The sequence below is a fragment of the Martes martes genome (assembly GCF_963455335.1).
Source record: "Martes martes genome assembly, chromosome: 3".
NCBI lineage: Eukaryota > Metazoa > Chordata > Mammalia > Carnivora > Mustelidae > Martes > Martes martes.
Window position 1 is genome coordinate 181567158 of NC_137890.1, and position 12116 is coordinate 181579273.

The 12116-nt window shown below is 34.8% G+C and overlaps 1 protein-coding gene across 1 annotated transcript in view; it reads right to left on the minus strand.

Moving 5' to 3' along the window:
- The window catches only part of NBEAL1 (neurobeachin like 1), a 195557-nt gene that overhangs the window by 95696 nt on the left and 87745 nt on the right, over nucleotides 1-12116 (minus strand). The window contains exons 18-25 of the mRNA XM_080798670.1: nucleotides 9495-9584; nucleotides 6792-6960; nucleotides 6200-6333; nucleotides 5595-5754; nucleotides 5398-5500; nucleotides 4709-4865; nucleotides 2829-2987; nucleotides 752-911 (exon numbers count right to left, since the gene is read on the minus strand). Of these exons, the coding sequence (XP_080654796.1) occupies nucleotides 752-911; nucleotides 2829-2987; nucleotides 4709-4865; nucleotides 5398-5500; nucleotides 5595-5754; nucleotides 6200-6333; nucleotides 6792-6960; nucleotides 9495-9584 (1132 nt within the window). The remainder of the gene's footprint in view (nucleotides 1-751; nucleotides 912-2828; nucleotides 2988-4708; nucleotides 4866-5397; nucleotides 5501-5594; nucleotides 5755-6199; nucleotides 6334-6791; nucleotides 6961-9494; nucleotides 9585-12116) is intronic.

Genomic DNA, 12116 nt, shown 5'->3' on the forward strand with positions numbered 1-12116 from the left:
AGAGGCAGGCAGAGAGAGAGGGGGAAGCAGGCTCGCCGCCGAGCAGAGAGCCCGATGCGGGACTCGATCCCAGGACCCTAGGATCATGACCTGAGCCGAAGGCAGAGGCCTTAACCCACTGAGCCAGCTAGGCTCCCTGTTCTTTTCTTTTAGTTGCCTGAACACACCATCCATACTGTTTGGATCTTGTATTATTATTTATCTTTTTATGTAAATGTCTTATATCTTATATACTTATCAATTAGAAGATAAACCATTCAAAACAAAGAACTTTATCTTATACCTTTTGAACCCTTGGCATCTGACATAAACACTATAGTTTATAGTAAGTACTAAAAAAGTTTTATTTAAAAAAAAAAGAGAAACAAAAAAGAATATCTAAAAGAATATCTGAAATTAAGGATTTAAGCTCCCTAAAGAAAAAAAAACCATGTTTTGTATGTATTTTCTCTAGCATCCTTTTCTTATTATGGAGGACCCTATTATTTACTAATCAGTGAATCAATAATTATTGAAAGCCTACCAAGTAAGGTAATATGCTATGCCCTGGGGAGACAAAAACAAAAAAGGTAAATAAAAAATAGTACCCAAGAAAAGCCCTGCTGAATCAAATAACAGATAATTAAAAAGTAACCTGAGGAAGGGGGAAAAAAAACTCTTTAGAAAAAAACAACTGAGAACCATCAAATAGAATTATGCTACCACGAAGAACATTTCTTAAATATATCAGTATTAGCAGCCTTAATCATACCTGTATTTATAATTTGATTGGTGAGGCTTTTAATGAGAGAGGTATTAATGGGTGCTTCATTAAGAAGAAGTCCCAATCCTGAATAGCCAACTTCTCTGAGCCGAATACGTTGTTTACTTCGTTCATAAACATTTGTGCATTTCAACATTTGTTCCATAACCTGGTCACAACAGTAATATATTCTTCTCAATACAGAGAACTAAGAACAGTCTGTCACTTAAGTTAATATTAAATATAATGTTACTGTATAAGCATGATTTTGGAGAATCATTTTTTCCTTAAGTGTAACACAAACCCAGCAGTAACAGGGAGGAATATTTCGTATCATACTCTTATTAAAAAATGGGTTTAAGAAGATTGAACTAAAATGCATTTGTATTTAAATAATTAATATATTTAAACCTGTAGTTTACATGTGTTTTCATGTGTTTACATGTATTTCCTGTGTTTACATGTGTTGCAGATCAAAGAAATAACTTAAAACTTCCTTTTTAACGGCTACGGCTTAGATAGAAACAAACCCTACAGCCTCCATGAAAAACAAAAGTATGTTGTGAAAGAGAAAAAAGATATTCCAGATCCATCTAGTGATTTATCTAACATTTATGTAACATTTATATAAGAGTTATCAAAATAATTTTCAAGAACAAGGAAACATTTTGTGAAGCAACACATCCATATGCCAAAAATGGGAGAATGAATTAGTAATTCCATACTTTTTGAAGTGAGATCAATGTTTTAAAAGTAACATACTGAAACCCTATGGAAAGGGTAATTTTGGCAGAACAATATGATGAACAATCCACATAAGGCCATTTTTGAACAAATAACATTTAATCTCCATAAAGGAACATTTGTTTGGGCAGATACTTTAAAGAACAGCCACAGGGGTCACCATAATTAATACTCATGAGAGACTACGCCAGATAATTTTAATTGCACTTTTGTTTTCCAAAGTTTAGGGATTCCAAACAGAGGCAATCCAAAGTTGACCCCATACGTAGACTTTATAATGTAACACTAATGAAACAAGCGGAAACAAATGTCACAGGCGATCAGGCATAATGAACAGAATAAATCATGAGAAGTAGAAATATGACTAACTCTTTTTTTTTTTTTTTAAATAAAAAGGTGAGGTGGATGGCTTCAACTAAAGCTCAAAGTGACTACTTTGGATAGCTTAACAAAATATATTCATTATCCTTTGACAAGTTACTAACCTCTCTGGCCTCAGTTTATCTGTAAAATGGGACTAATAATATCAACTTTGTAAAGTTTTTGCAAGGACTAAGTTAGCTAATATATGAAGAATGTTTACTGCCTGATAAATAGTGGGTGCTACATAAGGTTGGTTATTATAATTAACTGCTAAAATGTCTGACCTGCCACACAGACCCATGGTAAGTCAAAAGAGAAATGAGACAAAATTAGTGAAAGAGAGTGGGAGGTACAGGCCTCTAGTTATGAAATGAGTAAATCACAGGAATAAAAGGTAGAGCAAAGGGAACATAGTCAATGGTATTATAATAAGGTTGTATAGTGACAGATGGTTCCTACACTTGTGGTAAGCACAGCATAATGCACAAACTTGTAGAATCACTACACTCTACACCTGAAGCTACTGTAACATTAAATATCAATTATACTCAAATAAAAAAATGTTTTTTAAAAGAAGGCGAAAAAGGGAAATGAGAGGTTTTATACTGAGGATGATATAACAAAGTGGATTTTCCACTAAATAACTGATCAGATTACAATACAATTAGTTTTTAAATGTTCAAAATAGGAGAAATATATCAAAACAAACTGAAGAATTAATTAATTACTTTTTAATGTAGGCTTCACGCCCAGCATGGAGCCCAACACAGGGCTTGAACCCATGATCCTGAGACAGAGACCTGAACTAAGATCAAGAGCTGGACACTTAACCTACTGAGTCAGCCAGGCACCCCTACAACAACTTAAAATTAAAGTAGATGTGAAAAAAGAATTTACATTCATAAAATGGGTATTTACAAGTAAATTCATATACTCACAAATGTCCCCAAATATAAAGATGCTTAAGAAATGTTTGTACCTTAAAAACGATTTCTCTTAGTCTGTCAGAGTACTTCTGATTTAACAGCAAGGCATAAAGTATGTCAGCATTTCCTGGTTCAAACAGCAACAAGAAAAGCTGACCTCTAGTTGGGCTGGTACGGAGGAGACTGAAGAGCATATCCAAAATTCCAAAGAGCTTTTAAAATTAAACAACACAAAACAAACAACCACACTTATATATGGAAGTACAAATAAAGTCATAAACCACAAACAGTTATTTAAACTAAATCCTATATACCCTAATGTTTTAGTGCTTAACTCAATGATCTGATGTCTTCTGAAATTGCCATGCCTTTTACCTCCATTATGCTTTTGGCTTATTTCCTTTTTTAGATCCTCTCAATACAAATATCCACTTGCTGGGCCATATGTATAATGTTGTAGCCACATAAAAAACCATGTCTTCATAAAACCTTTCCTGGTCTTCTCAACAGTAATACTCTTCTATGAAAACCTCATAGGACTTTGTTTCTCTCTTAGAGCTGTTGTCATAGTCTCTGTTTGTTTGTTTGTTTCATAATTATTTATAAAACTCTCTTATCCACCCTTGCTTCTATTAGGTTAAAAGAATGCTAATTCGTTCATTATAACATACCTATAGTATCTACTATTACTCTGTGTGTATAATCAGCATTCAATAAATACCTCTTTGACTGAGTTGACCAAGAAAATATCACTGGCAATGAATCAGAGTGGGTGACAACACAGCTTTCGTGAAATAAGACTACTGGTTACTCTAAATAAAAAGAAGCAGCAGCAGCTGCTGCTGCTGCTGCTGCTGCTGCTGCTGCTTCTCCTTCTTTTTTAAATATTTTATGTATTTATTTGACAGAGAAAGAGCGAAAGCAAGGGGAGCAGCAGAGGGAGAGGGAGAAGCAGACTCCACTGAGCAAGGAGCCTGATGTGGGGCTCGATCCCAGGACCCTGAGATCATGACCTGAGCCGAAGGCAGATGCTTAATTGACTGAGCCACTCAGGTGCCCCAAAAGAAGCTTCTGAAGTAATCTAACTTTATGGGGAAATAGATAAAGTTAATTCATTTATATAAATCAATTATGAAGTCATGTAATCTCTGAGTACACAACAAATACTTCATTATAGAGCACAAAATATTTGAATCAGCATAAATTAAGGATGTTCAAGTTTGGTGCTGAGAGTGGTATACAGAAAGAGCAGAGAAATAGCAGTAAATATACCCGTGTTCTGTTCCCACGTTTTGTCAGCTGTATGACTTTTTAAGTCACCTAATCTATCTGAAAAGTACTTCCAAATGTGCAAATGGGAAGACTGATTCCTGGTCTGTATACTTAACATCAGTGGTCCTAAAATATTACCATGTACCATAATTACCTGGAGGGCTTGGTTCAGTAAGTGTGCATTTATAACAGGTAAATCTGGTCAGGAACCATACACTGAGAACTATTGTCTAAAAGGGTAGCTCTGAGGTATAAATGAGAAATGTACGTAAAAGTATATAAAAATAGAAATATAACTTATTCTTTATGCAAAATTTTCATGAACCTATGTTAAAATTCATGTCAGAAAGCTGCCCAGTATCTTTGATGACAGGTAAATATACATCATGTGACCTTGAAAAAAGGCTTCAGAACTGCCCAATAACTATTTCCAGATAATACTTTTTAGCTAACTAGAATATTTTATTGCATCACCATCTATTATTTTATTTAACTTTCAGTTAGGAAATAAAAATTTACTTCTTTAACTGCAAAATACTATATTTCACATAATAAACATCTTACTCTTAAAATATTTTTAATACATGTATAATTTCAAAAGATGATGATATAGCAACTTAAGTGTGAAAAAGAAAAAACAGATTTTTCTTGAGCAAAATACCTGTTCTTCTTCATTGATAGCAGCTATGTAACCCATAATACTCTGTATTTCTTCATGAGTTCCACCTTTGCACAGAAAATATTTAATTAGTCCATACAAAGAAGTCCTTATTGTTCGAATGTCATCTAGAGACAGCTCACTATATTTACAATCACTCCTGAAAGAGAAAGTAAAAGTGCAAGAATTGAAATTTAAAATGTTTACATTTTAGTGCTTTTTTTATACAAAAGAATTCTTAGTTTAAAAAAAGATGTTTCCATGTAACTATTAGAATTCATGGTATCTTTGTTTTCTTTTTCCTTTTAAGGAAAACTTTGGGTTTCGATGACAAAGATATAGTTAAAACAGCTTATATTTAAACAACACTAAGTGACAGACACAGTTTTAAGTGCTTTACATGTTATTAATGCATTTAGTATGGATAGGATGTCACAGGTTTATTATCTCTTTGTCACAGACAAGAAAACTTAAGCACAGAAAAGTTGAGTAAGTTGCCAACAGCCAGACAATTAATGAAACACAAGATTCAAACCCAATCTACGTGATCCATTGTTCATCATCTTAACCTCTGCATCATCTTTCTGAAGTTAAAGGATATTAGAATTTCTGGAAAATAAATAATCTAGACATTCCAAGCAAGCATCAGGCAGAAAACAACATCAAACTGAGAAGGAGCAAGGACATCATACCCATAATAAATCCTAAGTGTATCTAGGAGAAACTGCACACCATACTTCTTTCGGAAAACTCTCCTGCTGTCTTTGATGATGGTGGAAAGATACTGTATATGACCTAAAATACAAAGTTCACTCTTAAATGAATAACTCACAGGTAGTTATAAATTTCTAAAACAAATGTAAAATTTGATCCAACAGACTGTTCTCACCGATTCGAAAGGGAAAATCTCCACGGTTCCAAATACGGAAGTCAAAGAGTAAATATTGATACATTTGCTGCAGGAGCTGCGTATTTTTCTCTAATGACACCTGTTCAATTAATAACTGAACTGCCATCAGTACATTAACATCCATCAAGGAGCTTGGCACCTGAAATCCAAACAGATGAGGGTCCTGTAAATTTCAGTTTAATAATTATCATTAAGCTACATTTAATTTCAAATGATTAATTTAGAACATCTAAATATGAGAATCTTTGTTACAAAAATATAAACTTAAACTTTAATTTACCAGTATACATTAGAACATATTTTTCCAAAACAGTCTTAGATTCATCAAATATCGCAAATACCATATAAACAAAGTCCTACATATCAAAGATTATATACTGTTATATAAGATGAGTAATTCTTGTAAAAAGGTGATTCAGAGTAGGTTTTAAAAGTCTGCTTGTGAAATAAAATTATGTCCACTAATATAACTGAAGCCACAATAGTGTTTTTAAAAAAACATTTACTTAGTAAGAAGAAAACCCCTAAAGACAAAGTGCTAGTTACAATCATTGGCCATATCTTCGAATGTTAAACTAGCTCACCTTCTGAAGCAAGGCACCAAGAGTGGCAACTCCATGGGAGTGAGTAAGATTGTCCTGGTTGATAGGATGTCTTTGAATAAAGTGCTTCACAATCAAGATAAATGTTGCAATTAAATTCCTTTCTAATCTTGACTCTGAGGAATTGTGAAGATGTCTTTAATTATCATAATTACTCTAATCACTTTTACATCACATTTTCTATGTTATAATGCATGTTGTAACAAACAAGAAATTTGGTTGAGCAATTTGCTTCCAAAGGTCACTTGCAGAATCCAAGTGTCAGAGAAAAGCAGTGACTGCATATCATATACTTACATACACATGCAAATATTTTCATTACCATAAAGTTAGCAGTTCTATCATATTTCCACTAATAGTACAAATTAAGGATAGTCAAGAGTAAAACCAACTTCTTAATTTTTTTGACTAAGGTATTATGAACTTTTTGAATTACATTAGTAAAATTAGGGGTGGGCTGCTTCAGCTACTAATGGTTAAGTTTCTTCCTAACGGTGGTAAGACATTTTTATCTATTTTTCAATTAATAACCAAATCTCTCAATGACTATTTTGTATTAATTTTATCTCAATACCTGATGCCTTCGTGGAGGTCAGTATGACCCAATCTCCTTCTACAGGCGTTATCAATTCAGAAACTGTGCTTTCATTCATTCCTTCAGAAATCTGTCCTTCACCAAAGTGGCTGATTTGTTCCAACAGAGGAAACAATACATTTAATCCACCTATGCAATTTATGATGTCCTGAAAAAAGACAATTACAATTTTTTAATTTTATAAAACAAGGACAATTCTGTCATTTAATATTCACACAAGCATGTATGAAGTTACAATTTGCTAAACTTTGAGGCAATGTTGAAGTTAAAGGAATCCTTGTTTGGGCAGCTGCTTTAAAGAATAGCCATGGGGTCACCATAGTCTATACCTGAGACTATGCCAGACCATTTTTTTTTTAAAGATTTTATTTATTTATTTGACAGACAGAGATCACAAGTAGGCAGAGAAGCAGGCAGAGAGAGAGGAGGAAGTAGGCTCCCCGCTGAGCAGAGAGCCCGATGCGGGGCTCGATCCCAGGACCCTGGGATCATGACCTGAGCTGAAGGCAGAGGCTTTAACCCAGTGAGCCACCCAGACGCCCCTATACCAGACCATTTTTACCGCACCTTTGTTTTCCAAAGTTTAGGGATTCCAAACACAGGCAATCTAAATTTGACCCCATTAAGTAGACTTTATAATATAACACTAATGAAATAAGAGGAAACAACTGTCAAAGACAATTAAGTATAATGAACAACAAAATAAATTAAGAAAAAAATATATTTGGCAGTAGAAATACGACTGACTCCTCTCCTTTTACGTAACAAAAAAGTGAAGTGGGTGGCTTCAACCACAGTTCAAAGTGACTATTTTGCATAGCTTAACAAAATACAGTCCATATTCTTTAACAAGTTACTTATCTCTCTGGTCTCAATTTTTTCATCTGTAAAATAAGGCTAATAATAATTCCCACTTTGTAAAGTCGTTACCAGGATTAAGTAAGTTAATAAATGAGTGCATAGTGTCTTACAAACCGGGTACTACCCAAGGTTAGCCAACATTAACTGCTGAAATGTTCTGATCTGCCACCTAGACTTAGTTTCATTTATTAAAGACTTTTATTAAAGACACTTATTAAAGACTCATACTTTTTGCCTGTTTTTCATATTGATTTTTAAGGTGATAGTAAGCAAATTAACTTTTTGGATGGCAAGTATTTTTTTCTCAGTTGTCATTTAACTATATTTGTGTTTGATTTTGTTGCAGTATAAAAATATAATGAATGTAAGAGACACTGAACTCTAGGAAACAAACTGAGGGTTGCTGGAGGGGAGGTGGGTTGGGGGGATGGAGTAATTGGGTGATGAGCATTAAGGAGGGCACTTGATGGAATGAGAGCTTGGTGTTATATGTAATATGTTATATGTTAAGCATCTGACTTTGGCTCGGTCATTACCTCAGGTTCCTGGGATCCAGTCCCACACTGGGCTCCCTGCTGGGAATCTGTTTGTTCCTCTCCCTATGCCCCTCCCATGCTTGTACTCTCTCTGTCTCTCACTACAATAAATAAATAAATTCTTAAAAAAAAAAAAATATATATATATATATAAGGGATTTTTTGGGCCAATTTACCAGCAAGTTGCCTTATAACTATCTTTTATATTTTTAATTTTACTTAGGCTATAATTTCTATGTAAGATAACTTGCAAGGGAATACTATATTTTAGAAATAAGGTATCTCTGACTTGACTTTCTAAAGTCAAGTTAACTTGACATTAATCTAAATAATCTTTATTAATTTAACAATTCAGTAAACAACATTATTGCATATCCTTGTAAAATGCACTAGTGGAAAAAAGCTGTGGTACGTCCTTTCAAAGTTCTTAAGGACTACTGGAGAATCAAAGCAAGCAAATATCAAGCAAGTCACTATTCACAATAAGTGAAATGATAAAGTGTTACAGGTACTCATGACAAAAGCGGTTAACTCAGTCTTAGAAAATAAACAGGCCTCTTAGAACCAAAGAAAGACATTATGTCCAACTGACACACACACATATGAGGCACATCAAGATAACAGACAAGTCATGATAGAGAGGGATGCAGGGAGAGGAAAAGTCTCTCATCTTTAGCCTCACGGAGGAAAGATCTGTGTTCAAAGCTAACAAACAGGAGACTACAGATAGAAATATGTAATACAGAAGAAAAATGATAACCAATGAAGTCCCTGAGAGGTTAGGAGGGGTTGAAATCTGCCACACAGTTTTAGGGATTAAATACCTTAAAAGTGGAGCAATGAACCAACGCAGTATAGTCTTTTTTTTTTTTTTTAAGATTTTTATTATTTATTCACTTGATAGACAGAGATCACGAGTAGGCAGAGAGAGAGAGGAGGAAGCAGGCTCCCCGCAGAGCAGAAAGCCCGATGCGGGGCTCGATCCCAGGACCCCGAGATCACGACCTGAGCAGAAGGCAGAGGCTTAACCCACTGAGCCACCCAGGTGCCCCCGCAGTATATTCTTCTTAAGGAAACTGTTAAATTCATGACATAGTTTAAGGAGGTAACTAAGTTTCAAGCAAATTAATCATTCAACTACCTATCTGTTTATACTTCAAACAGTTTATCTTGCCTGCAAAAATTTTCACAGGGACTTATTCAGATCAATCTGGTGGTGCTTAAAAGATAAACTCTTTAAAAGGATCAGTAAACTTACATATTATGTAGCTCATCATTAACTTACCTTAATGTCCCAGTTCACTACTTTGTTTCCTGTTAATCTTCCATGCAAACAATTAGTAGATAAATCAAGACAGATTGAATTTTTGCAGGCCTAAGAATAAAAGGAAAATATGGCAAACAGCTAAGCACAATAAGGACAAAACATAATTTTAACTATATATGAAACATTTCACCATAATTTAAAAGGGTATATATTATAGTCAAGGATAAGATGCTTACAATATGAAGCTTAGTATTACTATTCTAACTGTCCCTTAAAAGAATCAGGGACTAGGTTCTAAAGCATTCACTCATCAAAAATGGGTCACTGCTGCATGCCATCTGACAGATGAGCTATAGCAACAACTTACTCACCAATCACCATAGTTTAAAAATTTTTCTCTTTTAAGAACAAAGTGATAGTTGCCACAGGGGAGGGGAGGAGAGGGCCATGGGCAAAACAGGTGAAGGGGAGGTGAAGGGGAGTGGAAAATAAAGGCTTCCAGTTATGGAATGAGTAAGTGACAGGGATAAAAAGTAAAGCAAAGGAGATATAGTCAGTGGTACTGTATCAGTGATGTATAGTGACAGATGGCAGTTACACTTGTGAGCATAGCATAACATAGACTTGTCAAATCACTATGTTGTACACCTGAAACTAATGTAACATTGTGTGTCATCTATATTTCAATTAATTTTTTTTTAATTCTGTGAAGTTAAAACAACTAAAAATAGAGAAGTTTTAAGCCAATTATATGCAAACAGATTTTTGGCTTTTTAAAAAGTTCAGTGTTCTGGGAGCTCAGTGAGTTAAAGCCTCTGCCTTCAGCTCAGATCATGATCCCAGGGTCCTGGGATTGAGCCCCACATCCAGCTCTCTGCTCAGCAGGGAGCCTGCTTCCCCCTCTCTCTGCCTGACTCTCTGCCTACTTGTGATCTCTCTCTCTCTGTTAGATAAACAAATAAATAAAATCTTTAAAAAAAGAGTTCAGGGGTGCCTGGGTGGCTCAGTGGGTTAAGCCTCTGCCTTCAGCTCCGGTCATGATTTCAGGGTCTTGGGATCGAGCCCCACACTGGGCTCTCTACTCAGCAGGGAGCCTGTTTCCTCCTATCTCTCTGCCTGCCTCTCTGCCTACTTGTGATCTCCATCTGTCAAATAACTAAATAAAATCTTAAAAAAAGAAGTTTGTGTTTTATTCCCATCAGTATTTCGCTAGGCATAATTTCACTGACACATATAAAATACATGATTAAAATGTGATATAGAAATCACAAAACAATTTACAAAAATCCGGTCACAGACATAAGACACTATTTTCTTCCATGTTCTTGACAATTCTGGTTATATTCATACTCAGAGTCTAGTCCATAATTCTAGAAATTGTCAAATTTATTAACTTCCGTAAAGAATTATAAGCACACAACTTCATGTTCAATCTGTGAATTTGCAGATAATGAAGTATCCTTGAATCCAATCACCATTCCAAAAAAACCCCAAAACCCTACAAATTGTAGCACAAATGATGCATTAGTTATTTTCTTCTTAAATCAACTGAGAAAATATGCTTTAATTAAACAAATGTAAATCGAGTTTACAGTTAACCCAATGTAAACTATATTAGTCTCAGAGACAGAAATGTCTTTCTCCCATGACTACCTTTGTTTGGGTATCGTGTATCTACGACTTGTTCTCACACAGTAAACCTCCTTATGGCATGACTGCCTCCCATCTGCTATCCCTCTCCAATCCAACTTTCACAGTGCAACTTCAGACCTTTTTTCTAAAATGCAAACCTAATTATATTTTGTTCTTCTCCTCAAAATCCTGGGCACTGCCTAGTTAGTCTGGCATAGGAGGCTTGCTATCATCTGGCCTCCACGTACCCTCTAATTTAATTTCCTGCCATCTTCTCTTCTTAGTGCCTGCTTGCTTAGTGCCCTAAACCCAAATATATGTAGATCCCAGTTTTACAGTATGTGTCTTTGAAGGTGCTGCTTGTTAGACCTGGCACATGCCTCCTCAACTCTGCTTTTTAAAACAGAAATCAAACCATCTTTTCTATGATCTTCTAGCCTTCTGAAAGAACCAGCCACTCTCTTTTGTTGCTCACTGTATTTTGTACCTAATTCCAACACAGAAATATTGTATAGGTTAAGCATATGCATTAAATAGGCTGAGTTCTATATTCAGCACTACCACTCACTACAATTATGAGGCTAGGCAAGTTACTTGTCTTTACTGAGCCTAAGAAAACTAGCGCTTATAAAAGACACAAGTAATACCATATACCCCTCAGATTTTTGTGAAGGGTAAGTGAAACAATACATGTAAAACATTCAGCATAATGCTTAATATAATGTAAATACTCAATAAATGGTAACTAAAACGGAAAATGCTCACAAAATTATATTGCACTTATTTTTTTTTTACATATTTACTTCACTTTAGGTTATAAGCTTCTTAAAGTCAGACACTTTATTCATCTTTATATCCTGAAAGTTATGCACAATTCTTGGCGCAGAGAAGACACTCAAAAAATTACCAACAATGGATGGTTTAACACCTCCTACAAATGAGTACAAAAATGAAGAACTGTTGACTGTCAAAAAAATCCTCTAGAGCAGCTCCTCCCAGACTAGCATT